This window comes from Rhinolophus sinicus, chromosome 12 (assembly GCF_057876585.1).
Source record: "Rhinolophus sinicus isolate RSI-liver-muscle chromosome 12, RSI-T2T, whole genome shotgun sequence".
NCBI lineage: Eukaryota > Metazoa > Chordata > Mammalia > Chiroptera > Rhinolophidae > Rhinolophus > Rhinolophus sinicus.
Window position 1 is genome coordinate 51,004,003 of NC_142512.1, and position 25,740 is coordinate 51,029,742.

Below are 25,740 nucleotides of genomic sequence, written 5' to 3' on the forward strand. Positions count from 1 at the left end.
AGTCCAGGGTCGGGCTTTGAAGGACCAACAACCGAGCTTCCAGGGACTCGGTGCCCTAACTGCTGATGTTCTCTCGCTCTTCTGCTTTCCCTCGGTGCCCGTTCAGTCTCATGGCCGAAACAAGCCAAGATGCCCCACGGCCTCCCACTACCTGTACCCCAGGTGTTAGTACCAGCATGAGAATCCTTCAAGATGGAGGTGATGCAAACAAAGGGAGGCCCATGCATGTGGGGAGCAGGCAGGAGCTCCCCAAGGGCCTTTGGACCCCCCGACAGAACCACCACTGGGCTTTACTTAGTTCACTCGGTGAATAGACGTGTCCTTAGCTGCCGCTGTGTGGCAGGCACAGGGCTGGGCCAGTCAAGAAGCACTTGGAAATCGAACATAGAATGTGTGTGAACCCACACTGGTGCCTTTCTCCATGGAGAGGGTTGCCGGCAATGTTTCTCGGCCAGGGGCAACGGCAGGGTGGCAGCGAGCCCAGACAGCACTCACTGCACATTCCAAAGGTGCCGGTTCCTCTGAGCAGCTGCAGCCTGGCCCCAGGCTGTCCACGCCACAAGCAGAAGCGAGGCTGGAATTCAAACTCCTTTGGTCTGGGATCCTTGTGCAACACCCAACCTGCTGTATCATATCTGCTCCCTTGTGGACAGCCCTCCAGGGGGCTTTGGGAAATGTCTGGGGCACTTTGGCCCCACTGTCACATGGACTAGGGGTTACTACAGGCATTTCGTGGCTGCGGACCAGGGCTGCTAAGCAACACGCAACGTCGCTGTACCTCGAGAACTGTCCCACCCCAAATGCCAATAACCTAACAGTCTGTGCTTTTCATCAGGTGCTCGGATGGTCTCCTTCCCACAAAACGGTCAAGGCAGACGTTGTGAGGATGGAGGGTCATCATGTGAGGGCCCAGTTAAGGAGGAGGTTAGTGGCCACTTCAGAGCAACGAAGCAGCCATCACACAACCTCAGAGGACCTGATTTTGAGCGAACATTTCTACTGAATTTAAAATGCTTTGAATACTGAAATGTCATATTTTAAGTTTAAAGCTGCACCTCTATTTCTCAAGGGGAGGGAAACAGGAATCAAGGCCCTTTGCTAGTCATAGCTGATAACTGCCTTCCCCCAACCCCGCTGGTAGTGTCCCAGGGGCCTTAGAGCCCTTGGGAACCGTGGATTTCATTTCTATTAAGCACCCTATAGATTAAAGACAGTAATTGCCAACTGGTTCAAAGAAGACACTATGCTTAGAAAATAAGACACATTTTTGTGTTTAATGTACAGTGCTAAAGAGTCCCCTCCGGAGAAAAGCAAGGTACCTGCCTACCTGCACGTACCCAGTGAGATGCACACTGAAATGCCCCTGACTTCGCACACGTAACTGAGACGGGGGAGCAGGGTGGGAGGAAACGAAGAGAAAGGCAGGGATGACAGCGCTTCTGCAGCCCTAGGCAAGAGCTCGCCTAATCAGACTTTCAGAACACAGGTTGAGCCAAAACGTCCTACTCTGCCAGTCGAGATGGATGATCAAAACTTGCCTTCATGCAGCCTTCCGCATTCAGAATTTTAAACAAGCTCCTGGAGCTCACGACTTCCCGACAGCAGGCCGGCGGGGAAGGCAGGAGCAGCTCATTAGTTCTGGGAGAGCTGTTTCCATTTCATTCCAGTTGTAGCCTTTCCTGTCCCCTCCCTTTGAGGCTAAGTAATCCGCCTGCAAAATTTGCACTCTGCTCGCCCAATCCTGGAAATTGGCTGAGCCACAGGGCGGCTTAATCCGATCACTCGTAAACACAGGCTCTGAGGTCTTGGCCAGATAATAGGACCCTGTCAGATGCCAGCCCTGCTGCTCTTTTCCAGGCCCAGGCAGGAAGGAGAAGCGAGGGGGAGAAGAGCAGTACAATTAGACCCCTCAGGTTGAGTAGTGTTGGGACATAAGACCCTGCAAAAAAGAAAATGCATACGGCAAATCCTCTTTCTCCCCTGGCTATGGTACCCTTACAAGAAGCAGGTACCATTTGACACTGAGTGGTTAGTTAATACCTCGATTACGTAGGGCTGGATGGCGGGCGGGCTGAAGGATTGTCCCTGAGACACTAAGAAGGATGCCTTCCAGGAGAAGCTTTCTCCATAATGAATCTCACTGCGTCTAGACTTTTCACGGGGCTCCACCCCAGACGGATGACGGGGACCCTAACAACAGATCGCTTGGACGAGCTTAATTAGCACTGCAGGCTAATGGGCGTCCACTCTGTGAAGCCAACCCAACAAAAACAACTGAAGGAGAACGTCACCCAGATCTGATTTTCCAGCAAGAGCGAGGGGCCCTGGGTGGAATCTGCCCGCGTGGATGTCTAGACACAGAGGGAACCAAGTGCCTCTGAAGAACTTTTCCAGTTACTGTACCCTGCAGGAACTGCTGTGCTGGGGCTGCAATTGGCACTAGGGGACCAACAGAGCCCGAGGGAATTCTCCAAGGAATGCCCATACAGAGAGCGAGGGGGAGGCCGGAGATTCACCCCAGCCTCAGGTACAGAGGAAGGACGGAGGGGAGGCAGATCACCTGAGAGAGCAGAAGAAGAGGATGAGGGTACAAAAAGAGAGGTACAGAGAGCGAGACACAAAGAGGGGAGTGATAGAGACCGGGAGAGATGGAGAGACTGAGGCAGGAGATGAGATGAAACCAGACAAAGGGAGACATCTTCTTAACCAAGCCAAGAAGTACTGGTGGACTGAGGAAACAAGGGGTATGGTTACCATGGCGACAGCTTGCCGAAAGCACAGGCCATGTAACTAAGCCCAGAGAAGACACTTGCGGTCCCTGGTGTGATGACCACACCTGCAGTACTACTCACCTGAGACTGTGCCTGGAAGCCTGTGCCCAAGCTCCGACTCTCAAACTCCAAGACCAGAACCCGCTGCCCAGATATTCAGGTCACATGAGCCCTTCCCCTACAGGCCAGGTGGACAGAGGAGGCCTCCCAGGTATTCTTGGTAGGCACATGGGTAAGGAACTAAGGAGCAGGAAGGGGGTCTCAGCAAGTTACCAATCTCAAACTTTCACGGTGCACAGGAAGTCCCTCTAACTTCTCTGACCACTGGTCACCTAGCCTGTACTTGAATCCTTCCAGCGATGGGGAGCTCAGTCCATTCATGGTTCCTGAGCCCATGTTATTAGCCCACATATTCTGACCCTATTACCCCCGTGCTCTTCACCACACACACGGACCTTCTCTCTGTATCCCCTAACTCTATAAGTTTTCACATCTATCGCATGGTACATTATCCCTAAACCACACATCTATGCTTCTTTAATTCCTTTTCCTCTGAGAAACCTCCTCGTCCAGCTTCGGGACAATCTGTTCTGTGCCAGTGTGGTTACTCCATCCCTGAGTTGGTCCAACTGGAACTGCCGTACATCTGTCTGAGCTCGCTGAGAGCATCGGGGACCTGAATGGCTCCGTGACTGGAGAATCCATATCCCAACCCAAAAGCCCTCTGTATTTTTCAATATGGGCATCCATTTACTGTCCAGATAGAATAACAAGGACTACCATTCACCGAGGGCATGCAATACACTAAGCACTATGGTAAGCATTTTACATGCATTCACTTAGCCTATATTTGCAGTAACTGCAGGAGGTAATTACTCTTACCCTCATTTTAGATACAGAAACTGAGGGAGAGGCAGAGTAGGGTGGCTGCCCAAGGCCTAGCAGCTGCTAAGGCGTTGAGTCAGAATCCAAACCCAGTCTCAATGTACAACGTAGTCTCTGGCCCACTCCAGCTCTGCACCATTTCTATACTGTGACATCTTTCAAGAAATTGGTAGCTTTTTGAATACCTATGCCTTTCATCTACCATAAACCTATAGGTAACATCGTATTTAATGGCGAAAGACTGAATGCTTTTTCCTTAAGATCAAGAATAAGGCAAAAATGTCTGTTCTCACCACTCCTATTCAACATCACTCTAGAAGTCTTAGTTAGTGCAATAAGGCAAGAAAAAGAAATAAACGGCATACAGATTGGAAGGTGGAAATAAAACTGTTACTATTCACAAACACGACACAGAAAATCCCAAGGAATTTACCAAAAACTCTTAGAACTAATAAATCAGTTCAGCAAGGTTGCAGGATACAAGACTAACACATAAAAATTACTTATATTTCTGTATACTAGCAATGAATAATTAGAAATCAAAATTTAAAATACAGTATCACTTATAATAGCACCATAAAAGGAAATACTTAGGTATAAATCTAACCAAATATGTGTAAGATATACATGCTGAAAACCACAAAACACTAATAAAAGAAATCAAAGACGACTTAAAGAGGTATACCATGTTCATGAAACGGAGGACTCGATATTATTAAGATGTCAGTTTTCCCCACACTGATTTAGAGATTCAGTGCCACCCAACCAAAAGCCCATCTGAATTTTTTTATAGATTTTAACAAGCTGATTCTAAAATTTGTATATAAAGGCAAAGAAACTAGAACAACCAAAATAATTGTTTAAAAGAATAAAGTGGGAGAACACATAATATCTGATTTCAAGACTTAACGATAAAGCTATCATAATTAAGAGAGTGTGATCTTGGTGAAAGGATACATACATAAACCAATGAAGCCAACTGGAGAACCCAAAAACTGACCCACACAAATACAGTCAATTAATTTTTTACAAAAGCACCAAGGCAAGTCAATAGAGAAAGGTCAGTCTTTTCAATACAGGGTGCTGCAACAATTGAATATCCATATTAAAAAACAACAACAACAAAAACAACTGAACCTCAAACTACTTCACTCCTTATCCAAGAAGAACTCAAAATAGAGGGCTTTGTGTGGGAACAAGCAAGGACATATCCAAGACCTACTTGTGACATAGTTAAAGGTTTACATACGTTACATTAAAATATATAAAATGGCCTGTTTGTTTCCCCAAGAAAATTTGAATCTCCTTGAAGGCACACGTCTCCTAATTGTTTTTATGTGTAACGACAGGAGCTTCCTTGCTGGAAAGAGCACAATCAACGCTGACTACGATTGACCTGAGCAAATCTTGCCGAGGCCTGCGGAGGAGTCACCATGTGAGCCTGGCCTGCTAGGGAAGAGAGCAGACACTTCTGGTCCACCACATCTGAGTTGCAAGAGACATCTTCTGCATCCCCTTCTGCCATCCTCACTGAATGCGTCTGCTGCCTCCCCTGCCAGCTGACGATGAGTTTGGGTTAACCCAGGAGCAGAGAGAGTGCTACGTGGGATAACCAACTGCGAGTCGCTGACACAGCCCTTGAGGTCTCCAGCTCCAAAATGCTATGACCCTCAAAACTGTGTTTCATTGAGACCACTGACTTCGTTTCAAATTACTTGGAGCTGTGTTCCTTCTCTGGTCCCAGGAAGGGAAATGTACTGGAGAGAACAAAGCAGACCAAAATACTAGAACGCACACAGCCCAAAGAGGACATGGGAGGTTGAACAGGCCGTGCACGTTGACAAAGACAGCCCAGGCAGAATGGGGCTTATCGTGAACCCTTTTATTTAAGGCAGGACTGCACCGAGCCCATCCCAGATGCTAGAGTTGCTGCTTTTGATCGTACAGGTTCAAACCCTAATTCCTCACCTTTCCCATCAGCCCATTCTTTCTCTGAGGTTGCCCATCTCCGTAAATGGCAGCAGATTCCTCCCCTTTTCACAGGCTCTAAGCCAGCTTCCAGGCCTCCTTAAGGCACTTTCCGTAACAGGCAAAATGAACGAAAAGTAAACAACTGTGATCTTAAGTACCTGAAACCAAAGTGCCACCTGTGCTTCTCCGGCTTAAGGAGCTTCTGCAAAAACAAAAATAACATCTGAAAAACAAAACAAAATGATAAGGAAAGAGCCCAGATTGCCAGGCTTTGGCAGCAGCCCCCAAATCTCTGGGTAATAAACGCCTGGCAGGAATATCCTAACAGGGGCTGGTGCTACCCAAGCCACTTGGCTGCTCTGTTTCCCCAAAGCACATTAAAAACACATTTCCTGGTTTAATAGACTTATGAGCTGAAATGAATGTGTCAGAACTCTTATAAAGATGATAGAACCTGCTGGCCCAGCAAATGTTAAATTTTGCATAAGGAGACAGTATCCCTAACTCCTCAGTAGACACTTAATGAATATTTCAAACAAAAAGCCCCGGCAGCTGTGCTCTAAAGGCTCCCAATGAATTAAATGGGTTTTTATTACTGCCAGGATCGGCCTCTTTGTTTCCTCTCATTTTCTCCCCTCTCCCTCACTTGTACACGACAAACAAGCCCATCCAGACTAAGCTGGTCATGGGGTGATCGGGGTATGAGGCTGGTCAGTGTACTGGTTGAAAAGTGTCCCCCTAAAATGCATCTCCATTCGGAACCTCAGGAGGTAATAACCTACTTGGAAATAGGGTCTTTGCAGACATAATTAGTTAAGAAGCAGTCGTGCTGGATCAGGGCGGCTCTCAGTCCAATGACTGGGATCTTTATAAGAGAAAGGAGAGAGAGGTTCAGACGCAGTCGCACAAACACACACACACAAGGAAGAAGGCCAGGTGACAACAGTGGCAGAGGTTGGAGCAATGCAGCTACAAGCCAAGGAGTGCCAGGAGCCACTCCGAGTTATCAGTCAAGGAAGGGTCCTCCCCTAGAATGTCCCCTTGATGTCGGCCTTCTGCCCTCCGGACTGTGGGAGGCCATGTTTCCATTGTTCTGAGCCACCCAGTTTGGGGTGCGTTGCCATGGCAGCCCTCGGAAACGAATCCAGTCAGGAGAGCGCGTCCACACATTCAAATGTGTGTGTACTCATATTAATCTCCCCAAAAGTCCCCTGGGTCTGTCCTCCCAGGTCATGGGGGCAGTGGACAGCACTGCCCCACAAGGTCATAAGCAGAGACTGTCCACCTGCCAGCAGTCTTATAAGATCAGACTTAAGATCATGTGACTTTCTCTCTCGCGGCTCTCTCTTAGCTCTTCAAGTTCAGCCAACTCTTTTTCCATACTGCTTACCAGCATTCCCAGCCCATCCAGGAGTGAGACTAACAGATAAGGAGACACATACAGGGGGAAAGCCTAAAAGGCAGAAAGAAACAAACAGAACCACGTCCTCTTGCCACCTGGCCTTCCTTTAGGTCTATTACCATCCATAGGTGGACAACTTTTCAAAAAATTGTTAAATGCTGTTACGGTTGGGGTGTGCCCCCCTCAAATTCATATGCTGAAGTCCTAATGCCCAGTACCTCAGAATCTGTGTTTAGAGATACAATCTTTAAAGAGTTAATGAGGTTAAAATGAGGTCTTCGGGGTGGTCCCTACTCTAACATGGCGGCAAGAAGAGGAGACTAGGGCACAGGCGGGCAAAGGGAAGACCATGTAAGGACAGGGAGAAGACAACCATCTACAAGCCAAGGAGAGACGACGCAGGAGAAAGGAGCCTGCCAACACCTTGACCTCAGACATCCAGCTTGTGAGAAAATCATGTCTGCTGCTTAAGCCACCCACCTGCGGTACTTTGCTATGGCCGCCCTAGGAAAAACTTCTCCAAGTGCCAAAATGCCTCCAGCCCCGAGGCCTCATGAAAACGTGCTCCTGAAATGACTGCCCAGCTTAGACAACTGGGACGAAAAAGAATGATAATAGTCATAAAAGGGGAAGTCAACAGGAAAAATACTATTTGAGTGTTAAATATTTATCAGGCAAAAATATAACAGTGTTCAGAAGCCAAAAGACCTATTTTAAAAAATGTATCCACCTAATAACGCTCCTGTGAGCTGGAACGCACTAACACCCTCACGGAGCCCTCCCTGCCAGAGAGGGCCTTTCTGTACTACTTCCTTATTTTATTTAGCGTCCATGGTACTGAAGAGCTCCTGGTAATTACTGTGACTGAACACTTTGTACTTCACCTTTGAGCAAAAGGTTTTCGTATAAAAATGTGGCACGTTTTTATAGCCTCACTACTGCCATGTGCTGACAAATCTGGCTCATTCCCAACCTTTTATTGAGGAAACCCAGGTTACAGAGCCTACTCCAGAAAGAAGGTAGCAATGCCAGGACCTGCCTGTTTTTCAGGCCCCAGACAACACGTCTCAATTAGGCCAGGAGAAGACTTTAAAATGTCCCCTAACCACCCAGTTACACAAAGGGGAAAAAAAAAAAAAGGTCTTGTTACTAAAATCACATGCCTAGACATTAAATCTAGGGGACTCACTGGAAAGTTATTCTTTCATCTTTACAGATCTTGCCAATAAAAAGTCAAAATTACTAATAACATCTCAGAGACTTCCCTATTTTGGAGACCTGGTTATAAAGACACACTCAGAATTTCTCCTAGGCGCTATGTCTGACTCTTGATCGAATTTAAGCTCACTAAATTGCACCGGAAATATCGGTGATCGAAGGAGCCAGCTCCTTCAGGGAAGACTTGGAAAGTTAGAAGATTCAGAAAAAGACAACAGCGGTTGTCACAGGAGCCTCAAAGCTATTTGAATAGGTCCTCTTTGCCTCCCTAGGGTTAGGCTTCGCCAAGGAGTTTGAGTGCCAAGGAAATCCAGAAGGGGGGAGCTGAACACATGCAGTTGGACTTACGGAGAGAACAGGCAAGCTGACTTCTGAGAAGGGATTTCATGCCACACAGCCTGGCTGCCCTCCCACAACCCACACATACACCAAAAATTAATCCTCAGAGGCCAACTAGTGTGAAAATTCATTTACTGGGTCCATCATGCGGCTAGAGAAATTGTCCCCAGTTCAAATGTAAACACATAATCAGGAGCAAACCGCTGCCAACAGTTAATATCTCCATGTTCATCAGTTTATCATATCTTTTCCCAGCGGCACCTCAGGGAGGATGTTTAACAGGGAAAATAAGAGAGAGGAACGATTCCAAGTGCAAGATTAAAAGAGGACAGTATGATACCTGGAGGTGGGAGGCGGGAGAGGCGGGGGAGGCGGAGGCGGGGGTGGGTGAAGCTGAAGGCGGAGGCTCTCGGGAACCTTGAGTTGGAAAACGCAAATTCTCTCCGCGAAGATCAGTTCTATTTCCATAGGAGGATGCCGCCAGGCAAATCAGTAGCATAACCAATAAGGAATTCGAATTTAGACTAAGGTACAAACAAGCAGGTATTGCAAAGGGGCTGATGATATAACCTACTTAACACTAGGCGTGCATCGTTTCCATTTTGCAAACCGCGGTTTCCAATCCACCAGGCTGTCCAGGTAGAATTATTGCCGCCAGGTGAATTCTCCTACTACAAAAGAACAGGACATGAAGGAAAACATCGGCTTCTAACAACGCTTTCTTACAGATCACGATTCCCTGACTTAAGCGCTCATTCACTTTCCCCCCAAACAAGCTTCGGAATGATTTACAGAAAATAAATAGCCACTTCGCAACTAAATAATTTCCTAAATTAAATCCACCTCTTCCTCTGCTAGAAAATAATGCCTACTCCTGTTCCTTCCACATTTATACAAAATTACAGACAATTCTCCGTCTGCCATGCTAATGGATGCATGAACACAAGCCCTCACTCTTGGAGAGTTTCAACTTCCTCTCTCAAAACAAACAGCATACTGAGATAGGGCAGTTAATTCGTAAAAGAAGGGACTGATTCACTTTTTACTACCCTTCTTCAGCCAAAAGAGTGTTAGCGAGGAAGAAACTGTCCAACTCGGCAGCTGAATGGAGGAGACGGAGGTAGTGAAGTCCAAGACCTAGATGAACGTGAGGTCATGGGGCCATCAGGGAAATTAGAGACCTCTGCCTTCCAATAACATACTCTTTTTTTGGCATAAAATTTCAAGAGGTTCAGAAACCCTTTGGTGCCCATTCATGGACCCCAGATGTACAGAACCCCCGGCCTCACTTCTAGAATTTACTCAGCAATACAACTGCCCACAGAGATGTACATCTAAGAATGCTCTCTGCTGCATTCTTCATTGTAGCAAAAGATTGGAAACCTCACGGGCCATCAGGAGGGGACAGATTAGGTAAGATCATGGCCAATAACAAGGATGGCATGAAAGGATGAGTCTCCCAGAAAACAAAGACCAAAATGTGTTGTTAAGTGGAAAACACAAGGTACTGAACAAACGGGCCAAGTATGGTTGTATAAATATAATGTTTCTGAAAGGATATATAAGAAAGCAGAAACAGTGTTTGTGTCTGACATGGGAACCTGGACCATAAGCAGTTTGAAGATGGATAAAAAACTACTTTTTAATTTTTAATCCACATTATTACTTTTTTAATTAAAAGAAAGCTAGTTGGAGATAAATAGCTGGAGGGGAAAATAGGGGAAGGTAGGAGAGGGAGAGGGAGGAAGGAAGGCTGGAGGGAGGGAGGGAGGGAGAAAGAGAGAGAGAGAGAGAGAGAGATAGAGAGAGAGAGAGAGACTGATAGTTTAAAAAGAACTTCTGGTCTAGCTAAGTCCCAAAATATCCCTAGCCTTGAGGACAGTTGATAACATAAAACATTTGGCACCAAGATATAAATACCGTGTTTTCCCCCAAAATAAGACCTAGCTGGACAATCAGCTCTAATGTGTCTTTTGGAGCAAAAATTAATATAAGACCCAGTCTTATTTTAATATAAGACCCAGTCTTATATTAATATAAGACTGGGTCTTGAGATGAGATGAGATAAGACTGGGTCTTATATTAATTTTTGCTCCAAAAGACGCATTAGAGCTGATAGTCGGGCAAGGGCTTATTTTCAGGGGAACGCGGTAGGCAAGTATCTCATAAACGCTTTTCCCAGCTTGGGCTGCTGCCACTGCTCAGAGCAGCTGAACCTTCTCTCCCACAGTGTGGCTCTTCTGGCTTTTCCTCTTGCTGAACCAATTATGGGACATTATAACAGCAGCGCCAATATTATTTTTTTAAAGGCTTATGTTGTTCACTAAATACCCATTAAACCAATCTCCCTGCTCCATTTACAGCCAGCTTAAAGGCAAATCCAGATGGTACAGATAATGCATATTCAGGCTTGATCTGCATGAGGCCACTCATCAAATAGCCATTATCAGTCTTAGAGTCCTCCACTGCCTGACACCCACAGGTGTGTCCAGGTGAGAAGAAGAGCGACCTTTCCAGAGCTGGCTGGGCTCTCTCCGTCTCCCTACAGCATTCTGGAGCTCCCCCAACGGCAGCATTTGCCTTTGTATATAAACAGTTAGCAACAGAAACCTAGGGTTGCTTGGTAACCTGGTAACGGGCTGGCATAGGTGTCCTGAGCAGAGGACAGGGCTGCATCTCCCTCCCACACAGGTCCTCGCGTAGCACTTCACCCCAGGTGGCCAAGAGGGTCCAGCAGTTCTGGGAGATGCTCCTACGGAGCCAACTCCCACTGGCCCTATATTCCCGTGGCCCCACTGGAAAAGGTCCATGAAGGAATAGCCACTCTTTATCTACTTTGATTGACAGGCACTAAACTTTCCCCTGCTTCATTCTTGAGAAGGCTCAGAGTCAGGACTGGAGTCTTCCCAGGGGCACACAGGATGATTAGCCCAGAAAAGCCAGTGAGAATTGACAGAAAGCCCTCTGTCCCTATGTCCCCGCGGCTGGCCATGAAAAACGACGAGTTTTACTAGAGGACCATCTTAGTCACCATCCAGGTCCTGACTCTCCAGTAAATGGAGAACAGCAGGCAACACCGAAGTTGTCCTGATTTGAGTATAATTCGAATGTGGGGCTGCAGGGAGGGGGCGGTTTCTGCACTAACCCTCTACTACTTGAGCTCATGTTACACGCATTTTAATTTCCTGATTATATTCCACATAGGAACTTGTGGGAGGTAGTGAGGATTAGCCCGAGTGGAAAAGATATTCTATTTCCCCAGGAATAATTCATGCAGGACATAATCTGAACACAGATCACTGAGAACCAGCTGTGACATCGCTGTCACTTTTCTACCTTGACTGGCCCCGTGCTCTAGAGCTCACCTTAGCCTCCACATGGTGAAAATACCACATGAAGATGCAGCACGGAAACGTGAAAAGACTTCTTTCCCGTACATCACTAATGTGAAGACGGGGACCAGTCACCAAGCTGTTCCTCCCCAATTCACTCCAGACCGGACTCCGAGCAAAGGCAGGAAATGTTTCATAGCGCCTGGGGCTTGCGGGTTCAAGGTGGGACTTAAACAAATTCAAAGGAAAAGAAAGGCATCCACCTCTGTGTGCAGTCAGGGGCCCTAAATCAGCCCCATGCCCTGAGTGGGCGATGACTGGGCATCAGGGGAAGCCTGACACTGAGACGGGAAAATGATGTCACCTTTCAGGACACTTTCAACTCCTTCTCAATGGCCCAGGCTGCACGTCCCCCAGGGAGGCTCAGGAATTGCTGTCTGATTCCTCTCAAGGGATGCAGTCCTTCTAACTTACAAGGCACGGCTCTGCTGTCAGAGTTTTTAGGTTTTCTGGCTCCAAACGGAATCAGTAAGAGAAACATCCAGTTTCCCACACGAGTCAAAAAGATGAAAGTCACGTATGTGGAAAGGAGCACTCAGGGTCCATCAGAGATGGGGAGACAGAGGAACAAATGCCCAGATACTCTAACCCAAATCTGCCCAATCCCATCAGAGGGGTCCTGGTATACTGTTCCAGGTGGAAAGACAATCGAGCTAGAAACACAATCGATCGAAAGCCACTGTTACCTCCTGTGTACTAAGCAGGTGGTTTGGAAAACAAATGAGAAAGGCAGGCCTGGGCCAGATGCCGGGTCAGTGGGGTAGGTCACTTGGAGGGATAGGACAGAGTTCCCGGCATTTCCCTTGTCACGCGTCCTCCACCAGGCCCCAGCCAGGGTCCTGCCGCAGGGAGCTTACCTGAAAGAAGCCCAGCTCTGCCTATCCGGATGGAAAGTTCATTCTTGGGGAGGAGCAGCGTGGGGCACTCGGCATCAGACTTCTTTATCAACGCAGGCTCGAAGTTCAGGGCCAGGGCCATCTGGGGGTCTTCTGCTGCACCCTGAAACAAGAAGCAGTCACTGTAACACCTGCACTACCTTCATTCCCCAGACCCCTCCGGCTCAGCCAGTCTCTACCTAGAGCACCAGGGCCACTGGGCCAGTCCCTGGGCCGGACCCAGCTGGCAGCAGGCTGGGCCATTAGGAAGGTAACGAGCTTTCTGGTCGTAGAGCGTTTGGGGTGACAAGAACGGGATCTGAGGAGTTGGTGCTGATCCTAGAAATGGGGGGCAGGAGGGAGGAAGTACATCAAAGCCCCACAGGACAAATGACTCTGTCCCTGAAGGGTCAAAAGAAGCCCGCATGGCAGGTTCCCTTGCACGGCAGCCTCACCACAGGAACCACGGCCGACAGTTTTTAGGAATTCAGCGTCCTCACATGTCTCGTGAGATCAAAAGGGACGAGATCCACATGAGAGCACCTCACAAGAGGGACACAAGTGAGAGTCTTGAAGACACCACACAGTCACGTCCAGATGGCCTTAACGCGACTGTGTCACCCTTCTGCTTTGTCTGCAGCTACTTCATTCTACTGTTTCTGCGTTAACTAAGCAAAGTGTGGATGGATTCCCACATGTATTTCACAAATATCGACTGACCACCACTTTTGTGGCTACTTGGCGAATAAAACAAGACAAAGTTATGTTTTATTTAACCTAACCCTTATGATCCAGTTAGGAGCAAACAGATGAATCCATAACGGGCTTCTCCTCCCAAGGCCTCAGGTTCCCAAGGAACCCCCAACCCTGCTAATGGCTCACAAATGCACTGGATCGCTACGGGAACAAGGAAAAGGGGTGACCCCACCTACACAAACCCCAAACCCCTCAGTGCTGAGGGAAGGTGAGTAGAATCATCTCAATGGGCAAAAAAATCAGCAGGTATTTTTTTGAACACCAGGCAAAAACAGTTCCAAACAAACAGAAGTTTCCATTTGAAAATATGTGTCTCTAATATGGGAAAGGCAAAGGTTTGTGATGCAGTCACTGAAATGAAGCCATTTTTATAAGCAAACACTAACACTGTTTTCTTGGGTAAGTTTCTTTCCTGAGGGAATCTCACCAAAGTTATGCTTGGCTGTGCCTTACACACACACGCACACACACGGATCAGAAAGAAAATCTAATGATTCAGCCTTTTGATTTCATTCTTTCCTTCCAACTAAATGATAAAAATGGAAACAGAAACCCTTCCTTTCACATCTTCTCACTTGTCCAGTACAGCGATACTGTCGTAATCATTTATTTGCAATGTCCTCTAAAATGCATATCAGGGTGCCGACCCTTCATTTAACCTTGTTTGAAAAGGGGGAAAAATAGCCGTGTGGCTCTCAGGTCCCTCTGCAGAACGGTACGGGCTGCGGGATTCCTCCTGCTTTGTCACTGGAAGAAGCACAAAGAGAGGCAGCCTGTCCCACGGCACTGCAGTCAAGGCTGACACTACAGATGGATGGACTCCTGGGGACAGAAGGGACTGTAAGAAGGCCAGTCTCTCCCCCTTTAGAAAGCCCCGACCACCCCCGCGTGACAGCTGGCGTCTGTGTCATGGACCATGTAGTCGCAGCTCTGTTTGTTTATGTGCTTTAATTATTTCGAATCCTACATCTCATGCTGACATCTGAGGAATCATAGCAGCAATAAAAGATGTGTTTTCGCTAGAAGAGTGTGTCAGCTGACCTTCCTTTCTTTGTCTTCCTTCTTTTTATAACGTGATTGATACGTGACTGGGGGAAGACTATGGAAAAGAGAACCACTTCATTACAGCAGAAACGCAGCAGCATTCATGTGCTCAGAGCCGTTTATTAGACTGGAGCCCAGTTAGCAAGGTGCAGCCTGGAGACGCCCTGCTTTTCATTGAGAACAGTGGTTTCAACGGGAGGGATTTCGTGCCCCTCCCAGGGGACAACTGGCCATGGGCATCCTCAGACTGATGCCACAAACTGCTTCCATACCTCACGCCCCCACGCCTGGCAACACTCTCCGTGTGTGTGTGTGTGTGTGTGTGTGTGTGTGTGTGTGTGTGTGTGCACCCAGGCACCAGCCGGCCAGCTTCCCAAGGCTCCTTTCAGATTTCCTTCTGGGATTCCCAACATTCCCACCCTCCTCTCAACTGCTGATGAGGAAATCCAAGAAATGCGTCCCTGGGAATAGGAAGGAACAGCCGGGTGGGAGCACCAGCCCAGCTCTGCTGGCTTTATCCTAATGTCCATGACGGTGGGGAAGTCGAGGGGTATCTGCGGGCCTAGGTGGCTCCCCTGCAGGGCTGGCATCACCCCTTGCTCCCTGGAGCCCCACTGCGGGTGGAGGGGGCGCTGCGTTTCTTGAAGGAAGCCTTACATACACACAGCGTTGGCCTGTGCGGAAGTGACCAAGACCCCAGGGAGAAATTCCTTCCCTCCATCCTCCTCCTGCTGTGTGATGGCAGCAAGGCCCTCTTTACTTGATAGTATCCCTTTCTTACACTTCTGGGGCTTTTTAAAAAATACCTCTGAAAAGCTTTTCCATTCACACTACTTCACTCAATCCTTGCAGCCCTGTGAGGACAGCAAGGTGAGAGCACCAACAGGGCAAACGTTTGACTCATGCAAGCTTGCTTGACTTCCCACTGCAGCCCTGAGAGCCTGCCGGGCCGCCCCTCCCCCACCCCACCCCTCCCCACCCGAGCAGTTTCAGTTGGGCTCCTGGGGCTTTGGGTAGTTCAGGGTTGCTATGTCACCTTGCAGCTCCCAAATGTTAAGGTGCCAGATACACAGGCTCCTTCCTAAGTCATACGTGTCCCTTTCCTTCTGCATCACTCCCTCCCCCAAATCCTTTCCTGCCCTCCTCCCCTATCCCCACCCATTCCTCCAAATCCAGCTCAGTACAGAAAGCAGGGAGGCACCAGGCAACACTCATCCAGGGCCAAGGAACTTGAGATCACTGCCCTCTTGCCACAGAATTATTATTATTATTATTATTATTATTATTAATGGTTTGGGGCAGGTCCCTGGCTCAGAATAAACAGAGCAATTTCTACCCATTCTGGAAAGGCCATGCAAAGGGGCAGGAGCTGGGGAATAATTACCCTGTTTCTCCGAAAATAAGACCTAGTCGGACAATCAGCTCTAATGCGTCTTTTGGAACAAAAATTAATATAAGACCCGGTATTATATTATATTATACTGTACTATATATTATATTATATTATATTATATTATATTATATTATATTATATTATATTATATTATATTATATTATATTATATTATATTACATTACATTACATTACATTACATTATATAAGACCCGGTCTTATAGTAAAATAAGACTGGGTCTTATGTTAAATTTTGCTCCAAAAGACACATTAGAGCTGATTGTCTGGGTAGGTCTTATTTTCGGGGAAACACGGTAGTACCTTCCAGAAGGAAAAGAGATGGAACGGAGAGGAAAAGGAAAGCAGGAAGAAATAAAATGTAAGGTTATATGCCTTACATGACAACAAAAAGCTTCAGAAAATTGGATGTCCATCTCCTTCCAGCAACGAAATCTGGTGCTGTTCACCAGGGTTTGCTGTCCCAGGCATTAGGAAGACAACTGCTGGTTACTGACGCTTCTAGAGTCACGAAAGGAAAAGCCTAGTGCGTAACCGACAGGACGCAGTCTCTACAAAGGTAACAGAAAGCCCCCACGAAAAGCACGACTGGGGAAGTGTCATTAGCTGCCACCGCCCTGCCAGCCCCGCACTCCCCAGCCCCGCAGGCCAGGCAGCCTGAGGCGTCTGCTCTGAGTCCCAGCAGCAATCTGCAGTGTCTTCACCGGTCTCTGGTTCTTCCCCCACTGGGATGTGTCACTACTACTAACTAACTGTCAGGGAGAGCAAAGCTGAGCGGCCTCTGCCACTCCCCAGTACTTGCAGGAAGCCTGACCTTCACCTAACCCAGGCACACCTCCCGTCATGTCCACTCAGGCTGGGGAAACTGGGGTGCCTCTGAGCTTCCCCAGGCCCGTGCTGGGCAGTCTCTTTAATTGAGGTTTGTCTGCAGGTCAAAAGTCCCTGATGAAGAGCAAAGGGAAAAGGAAGAGGATTAATCAGTGTTCCCTGCCAGCCACAGCTAAGGCAGGGCTGGGGCTGCACCCCAGTGGAGAAGGAAAGGGGGATCTCAAGAGAAGCCACCCTTACCGCTCCACCCCCCCAGCTCTCCCACCCACACTGGGGGTGGGGCTGACACTGGGAAAGGGGACTGCAGCCCTTTGAAGGCTTTGCCCCCCTCCTCCCGCCCCCACCACCTGCCTGTGCCTCTCGCCATCCCCACTTAACCCAGACATACAAGGTGACATTAAATAATTGATGCTGTGTTTATTACCGAGAAATTGCAATAATAATGACACTCGTAACACAATCTTAAATTATTCCACATAATGGAAAAAAAATTAAATGTCGCCGCTTATCACCAGCCAGAATATGGATGATGCTTACATAATAGATGACCTTCTTTTCTGGGGAGCCCGGCAGCGGCATGCTGCCCAGGACAGGCTGGCTCAGGGTGAGGAGCAGCTGGCCTCAAAGCAAACAGGGACACAGAGTGGCACAGACACTGAGGTAGAGGGTCCTTACCAGTTCCTGAAGCACAATTCACTCTGCCGTGAGGCACTAGGATTTCACCGCTCATTCAGCTTGAGTCCCTTCTCCCGACCACAGCATCCTAACATCCAACCCATGAGAGGCAGGTTTCCAAGCTTCTAATTGTTCCCTACTTGAGGCTTTCAAAATCCTGGCTGAAGAAGCCCGAGCGCCTTCCTCCAGGAAGCCTTCCTGGATAAACCCAGCCTAGTTTGGATTAAATATGTGTCCCTTTCTGTGCTCCCCTGACATGACGTTAGCCTGGAGGTTCACAATGGCGGAAGTTAATTACAGCCCTCTAGTTATATTTAAGCTGCGTAAATATGCTATTACTCAAACTGTCTTTTTTGGGACAAAACCATCTCCTATTTCTGATGCTAAATTACTATTCATAACCAAGCCTATTTAATCAGATTAAACAGAATTTAAAGCACCACAGCTCTGCAAAGATAGAGCTCTATGAGAGTCTGCAAAAATAGCCCTCCAACAGCTAGCTGTCCCAGGTAAACAGCTCCATGCTTCTGTTCCGAAGAGCTGGGTTTCCCACTAGCACGGCTGACAGGGAGTTGGGGCCTGGCAGAGTTTTCCAAACCATTACGCTTTTTCTTGTACCTCAAAATGTATCTTCTCCTTAAAACAAAAATACAAATCCCAAGGGTGCAGGTACCTGAATACCTGTAATGAGGTATTGTCTTTCTAAGCCTCGATGATTACCCATCACTCGTAAGCTACTCTTATACGCAGTCCTGTAATTCATTAAAATGTACCCGTATTATCCACTCTGAGTCTGTTCTGGATTCTCAACAGTTTGAAAACCCCTAGCTGGTCTTGTTCGGGCACCTTTTTCTTATCTATGTTATCCTTTTGGAGGCTATCAGATGCCTATCGAGATCTGTTAGAAAGCCAAGACTTCTCTTTCCAGGGTAAAAAGGCATGAGTATGAGACACTTATTGCTAGGTCACAAAACACCCCAAAACTGAGCGGCTTAAAACAACAACCAGTGATTACTCCTCATAAGTCCACACCAGCTGGGCATGCTGCAGGCCTGCTGAGGCTCTGAGTATCACAGGGACGCACTGTACCTCTGTGGTCAGCTCGGGGCTTGCCCGGGCGTTGGATGGTCTAAGATGGCACGAGCCTCTGGCAGCCGGCAGACTGCGAGCCAGGAACTGCCTGCCTCTTGTCCGGGAAAGCTGGGTTTTCTCCATGTGGCCCGTTACCCTCCAGCAGGCTAGACTGGGTTCATTCGTACAGTAAACTCCAGGCTCCAGGGGGCAGTAAGAGAAGAGAACAACCAATGTCAAGTGCTGTTCAAGTCTCTGCTTGCCTCAGGTTTGCAACCATCGCACTGACCTCAGCAAGTCCACGGCCATCCAGACTGAAGGGGTGGATGAATCAAGTGTACCTTTGTTGGGAGACTCCAGTGTCACATTGTCAGAGCAGAGGTGAAACCGGGGAGGAATCTGTGGCCATTTTTGCAATCTACCACAGCACAGAGGCACAGACATACAAAAGGGTGCGAGCAGTACCAAGGAGCCATGAAGTCCATGCAGGCCTCCGTGGATCTAGCCTACAAACAAATGCTCTAGATTAAATCCACAGACTCCGTCTCATTCGCCGAAAGCAGTGCTTCTCCAATGGGGACCTAGGGACACATTCTCAACACTCTGAAAGTTGTATATAAAATTGTCTTAATTTTGTTAATTTCATTTAAATGCTAATCTAAAGAAAGAATTAAACACCAGCACTCTGAATCACTAGCATGACCCCCTTATAACCAAATCCTACTGCTCGATTTCAGTGCCTTTGTTTGCATGTGTGTTTACGACTGAGCTGGTACTGAGTATTCCTATCTTAATGGCTGAGGGTTAATTGTTGAGGGCAGACTCAACAGACATCATATGGTTGAGCCCAGCTAAAGCCAAATGACCTCATGCAGCCCCATGTACATGACTGAGCTTCCCAAGTATTTGTAGAACAGCCATGGGAGAGCTGACTCCATCCAACAACATTCATGGGACAGACTGGCTGGAACCCAAGGGAGCTTAATCATAGCAATTAGTACCCCTGGCATTTACAACTGGTGCTGTATTTTTAGCACAACATCACCTGCCACATCACGAAAATGTTGTTGGTTTCGCTTTTATAGATTTGGGGGTTTTGATGTGAACTGGCAAGTTTTTGGTTTCATGACTGTTGCAGAGTCAAAAGCATAAGGCCTAACATACAGCTACCTTTATGTTTGTGCATATTTATGCTTATAAATATGTATATAACAGTACAGTAAAAATAACTCGAATCAACACTGGGAATGTGTGGCTTTTATTTCCTTTAAAATGAATACATACGAAAGTCACTTCTCTCTGTGCCTCCTGTAGTCAGAGCAACACGCTGATGGAGACACCACACATACCTGCGTTTGTGAACAAAAATCTCCTTAATGACTCCTTTTGTCCCAAGCTGCAATTCCCCAGAGTTCCCTGTTCCGCGAGATGCTCCAAGAGTAAAGATTCCACGGACAAATACAGAGAATCTGGGAAAGTCCATACATATCCTGTTTCCCTGAAAATAAGCCCTAGCCGGACAATCAGCTCTAATGTGTCTTTTGGAGCAAAAATGAATATAAGACCCGGTCTATAAAATAATATATAATATAATATAATATAATATAATATAATGTAATATAATACAACACAACACAACACAACACAACACAACACAATACAATACCGGGTCTTATATTCATTTTTGCTCCAAAAGACGTATTAGAGCTGATTGTCCGGCTAGGGCTTATTTTCGGGAAACACGGTAAGCAGATAAAGACTCAGAGAAATCCCACAGCAAGAAACTGGTTTTGCTTCCCTCCACGTTTCCCATACTGATTTGACCACACATGAAACCTATTAATATTGAAGTTTTAGGGAACGGTGATCAAAGTGATTCCCTTCTGTGCCCAATGCTCAGAATATTTAGCAAAATATTTCTCCTTAGACTGGAACAAAATCATATTTTATCCAGAAAAAGAAAAACGGCGGATGGAGGACCTTGGCTTCAATTACCAATAGCTTCTCCCAAATAAAGGTCTGTTTACCATCCTTAAGGACACGTCAGTAGAATTTATGGCGTGGGTATGTTCCTCCCCTAATAGTCACACCAGCTACACAACCCAAGAAAGTTATTATCTGATAAAACCCAGCCCTTCTTCTTTTTTTTTAAACCACAATAAAATAATATTAATAATAATAAAAACTCGACCTTTCTATTATCAGTGCTAGAAAAGAGACCTTTATCACAGTACTCCTGAGGAAAAAAGGCTGGAGTCTGGCTTATCACCACTCTTTATAGTTTTTGACAACCATGAAATGATTTTTCTTGATTCGAGGAAAATGAGAGAGCGAGCCAAAGAGCCATCCATGAGACAGTCGCAACCCAAAGAGTGGACTGATTGTTTAAGAGGCCCCATCCCGTAAACGTCTGGTGAGGAATCGGAGTACTAGAACGACGCAGCACCAGATCCAGGGTGAGCTGAGGCAGAGAATATGGACTGAGTTGGAAAGGAGTATCCACTGACCCCTGCATAACAAAAAACAACTCTGTTTACACAAACCCTCATCTCTACCATGCTAGGCTTCAAACGTGCCTTCTCTTAAATTACTGCATTTGATCCCCTTGTGATATAGATGAGTATGTAGCATCATTACCCTGTCATGAAATGAATTGTTCCCCACGTTTAAAATCCGTATGTTAAAATCCTAACCCCCAGCATCTCAAAACAAGACTCCATTTGAAGGCAGGATCTTGAGAGAGATAATTAAGTTCAAAATGAAGTCGTTGGGATGGGATCTAATCCAGTATGACCGGTGTCCTTATGAAAAGAAGCCATTTGGACACAGACATGCATGGAGAGAAGGCCCAGGGACAAGATGGCCACCTACAAGCCAAGGAGAGGGGCCTGGAGCAGGTCCCTCCCTCGCAGTTCTCAGAAGCAAACACCCTGCGACACCTTGATCTTGGGCTTCCAGCTTCCAGAACTGTGAGGCAATAAATTTCTACTGCTTAAGACACCCTGTCGGTGGTACCTGGTTACGGCAGCCCTAGCAGACTAATATACCACCCTCCCCACCTTTTACATTTGAGGAACCTAAGTCATAAAAGACTTACTTAGCATGACACTATAAATCAGAGGCACGATCAGAATTTGAATCCAGAACATCTGTCTCCAAATCTCACTACTTCTCCCACCCCACACTGTGGTCAACCCTCGTTGTGTAAGGCAACTGAAGGTGTCAGGAAGGGACCCCACTGATACGGACCCAAGGGGTGTGCGTGGGGATGCACATACACCAGGCACCAGCTTGCACTGTATTCAGCAGAGATGCTGTCTGAGCATGATGTTCACGCAGGGGGACCAGTAAGTGCAGTCTCCCCAGTCCTGACAGAATCCCAGACATACGCAACCATGAAACTCAACTTCTCAACCTACACGTGATGGCCCGTGAAAACTCACTTCATGGATGAAAATGAAAGCAAGAGTCTATGGGGTAATGGCCCAACCTGAAAACCAGGGCTCCAGGCCACAGGTGAAAACCTGGGGAAGGCTACTACCACTGGTAGTAAAGGGGGCCTCAAATGAGAAGACAGAGAGAGAGGTTGGTCATCAGAAGGGACAGAAGTGCCTTTAGCACCACACTGGAGGCGCTGAACCATCAGACATCCACCCGAGGAATTAGTGTCAAGGGAGAATGAGAGAGACAAGCACCAACTCCCACAGACCAGGAGAGAAAGGTCACAGCAGGGTGGAGATGTCACGACAGCCTCGGCGTTTGTCTCTTCAACCATTTCAGGCAAAGCACGACTTTGCTGGCAGTCCTCAGAGGGAGGCCTGGCAGGACAAGGGAGCTGGGGGAGGCTGCCAGCGAGGCCATGGGTGTGGGGAGGGCTTCACAGCACTGTCATTGCCTCTCGCGCCCACAGCCAATGTCCCCATCCACTCCTCAGCCTCCGGCCCCTGATCTCAGCCAGCAGCCTTCTCAGCAGCACCCCATCCCCATGGGGGCCTTGACCATAAAGGTCTGAAACCTCAAACTGTCCCTGGAAACAGTCCTTCTGCCTCCTGCTAATGGCTGCCTCCGAGGCGAGGCGGAGACACACAGCTTCCCAAACAGAACTGCTGATGAGGTACACAGCCCAAAGGAGCCGCTGGTCAAGGTGGACTCAGGGGCCAGTAAGCGAGGGAGGGGAGGGGGAGCGGCTTCATGAGGGTGGAAATCCCTGTGTATTTTCATGCTCAAGAAACAGCCCGCAAATGGCACGCAAACCACTTCAAAAGAGAAGCGAGGGCTTTGAATACTTGATTTTTTTTATATAACGGGGCTTTATCCAAGGCACCACGGCGCTTGGAGCAGAATTAATTATTCAGCGTCTCTGGGCCTGATGAGGAGTTGGCAGCTGAGCAGGCACTGAAGCAGCTTGAATTTAAGGAATGTTTTTCTGCTTCCGGCCGTGGGTAGTGGGGACCTGACATCTTCCCCATTCCTCTCCTCTCTAAGTCCGAGTTCCAAAGCAAACAACCAAGCTGAGGCACACAGCATGCCTGAATGGGGTTTCTGCTGCGCATTTACCACAGATCCAGCGATGGAAAGCAGCTCTCATTGCTTCTCTCTCAGTTTCCATGGTTCAGGAATCCAGGAATGGGTCCCTGGTCCTTTGGTTTGTGTGCCATTTGAAGGCTGATCAACTGGGTCCTTGCTCCTTTGCTCCGGGCTTCACTGGGCTTCAATCACGACCAGGGCCGGCTGGGGCTGCCATCGTACCTGAGGCCCTCCACCAAGCGCACTGGCTGTTGGCAGAATTCAGTTTCTTGTCGACCAAGGATGGAGGTCCCCCTTTTCTTGCTGGCTGACAGCCGAGAACTACTCTCAGCTCCTAGAGGCCACGCTCAGGACCCTGCCCCACCGGAGGCAACTCACAGCATGGCTGTTGGTTTCTTCAAGGCCAGCAGAAGATGCTGTCTCATTTCAAATCCATCCCTCTGACCTCAAGAAGGGCCCAGTCCCTGTTTTAAGAGCTCACCTGATTAAGTCAGGCCCACCCGGATACTCTCCCTTTGGACGAACCCAAATTCAACTGATCGGTCACCTGAGCAGTAACCTAAGGGGAGTGAAATCCCATTGAGCGGAGGGGTTTCTCTGGCCTGTACCTCAGGGCGGTGCAACTCTTAGGGGCCATTTCAGAATTCCACCTGCCACACAGGATGCCCACCGTACAAACTCTCTCCTCTGACCACCCGGAGATTTCTAGAGTCTAAATGGTCCCGTAGAGGATTAAATTGGGAGCCATATGTTACAGACAAGATGCAGCGTTCAACCAATTCTTTTCAGCATAAACTTCCCATCAAAGCCCCAACCTCACAGAACAAATCCAGTGTCTTCTGACTCACCAGGAAACTGTGGCCAGGTGGGTGTTCCAGAGGTTTGGCCAGGCAGAGGCAGAGGCTCAGCCACCGAGGGGAAAGAGACGTGTGCTGGGCTCAGGGCCAACTGACTCACTCGGCCCAGGAAGTTCGGGGTTCAGTGGCCCAATTTGGGGGGCCCCTGAAAATGTTTTAATTTCTTTTAAAATCAGTAGGAAAAAATGAATAACAATGAACATATAATAAATCCAGCCTGCGTTACATTCATTGTTACACCAACATAGCTGTAAAATATAATTTTTAATGTGTTTTTGGTGGAGGAAGGAACCCACAAAGACAAAAGCTCCTATGGCCCAGGAAAGTCCAAAGGGGGGTCTGGCAGCGGTGCCCCTTCAAGGCGCACGTAATGCTCCTTGCACAGCTCCACCGTCTCAGAAAGCGGAATCAGTTAAGCCTTGGTTCTACAAGGTTGACCTTTGGACTAAGTGAATTGAGAGTGCTAAGTGACAAATCAGGATAGTTCCCAGGCCACCGCAGGACAGAGCTGATATGCTAATTAATCTAATGGGAACAAATTAGCCTGAAGCTATAAACACAGGGCTCATCAGGCCATGGTGGGTCCCTGGATGAGCCACTTAAGTTTTGTTTGAGTCTATGGTTGTACATTCCTAATTCCCATCAACCAGATCACAGCTGGGGGCAATGGCTGGGGAGGGGGGGTGATGTCAGGATATAAAAGTCCTTCTCAAATGCCAGAAAGTGAGCAAAAAACCATTTATTATCAACAATGTGAGTAGGATCATCATCCTATTAAAAAATAAAAAGAAGAAATTGAGCACGTGACTTGGTGTTCACAGAGGTAAGTACGAGTGTGAAATACTGAAAGGCAGGTGGAGAATTCCGACAAGAGTTGGGGGAAAGAAAGGATGGAAAGATGCCAGGACGGGAAGAAGTACAAGGAAGCGGGAGAGGCTTAATGGGCGGGTGGACGGCACCAGAAAGAGGGGCAGGGGTGTCACGCCCCCCCACCCCAAGAGCTGTGAAACCCAGATGGAAAGGAAGGTCTGTTAATAACATCCTTCAACTGCTTGTAAAACAAAGCAGTTTACACTGAATAATCCCTAAGGCCTGTTCTACACCCAACCTTCTCTCACTCTACAAATTTCTAGTTCCAGACAAAGACATCAACTCTCATTCCGTGGAAGGGGGAATCCCACCCACCTCTCCTCCCGTAATAACTTTCCAAGTCACTTACATGGTGCACCTTAAAGAAAAAGGCCTTGGCTGCAAAGTGGGACTTCATCCCGGGGGGATCAGGTGACAAGCCCACCAGGTGACAAGACCAGTGGAGGACAACAGTGCAGCCACTCTAGACCCAAAAGGGTGCCCGAGAGGGGGCACAGGCTGGCACCTCTAATGGCATGGGGTAGCAGGGCTGCTTTTCCTCAGATCGGGGTTCCTCGTGGGGACATGACACTCAGAGGACTCGCAACAGGAAGAATGCCCAGCTCTTCTGAGGGTGGATTACCGGGGGCTTCAAGGCGGGGCCTGAACTGACAAAATTGTGACACCCATGCCAGCTAACCCAGACCCTCTCAGGCAGCAGTGTTTCTCCCATGAGGATTATCTGTAGGTAACAACTCCCTCCCTACCACCCAGGGAAGCAGATGAAACGTCCGCAGGTAAAGATGTGAATGTTTTGAAGGTGACGGTATTTTCAGAAACTCATGATCTGCTACAGTGAGACACCAGACC

The 25,740-nt window shown here is 47.8% G+C and overlaps 1 protein-coding gene across 5 annotated transcripts in view; it reads right to left on the reverse strand.

Annotated features, from left to right (window-relative positions):
- SLC39A11 (solute carrier family 39 member 11) overlaps positions 1-25,740 on the reverse strand; it is a 359,113-nt gene that overhangs the window by 192,430 nt on the left and 140,943 nt on the right. For all 5 annotated transcript variants that reach the window (XM_019740426.3, XM_088802349.1, XM_074319972.2 and 2 more), the window contains one exon: positions 12,836-12,977. In XM_019740426.3, the coding sequence (XP_019595985.1) occupies positions 12,836-12,977 (142 nt within the window). The remainder of the gene's footprint in view (positions 1-12,835; positions 12,978-25,740) is intronic.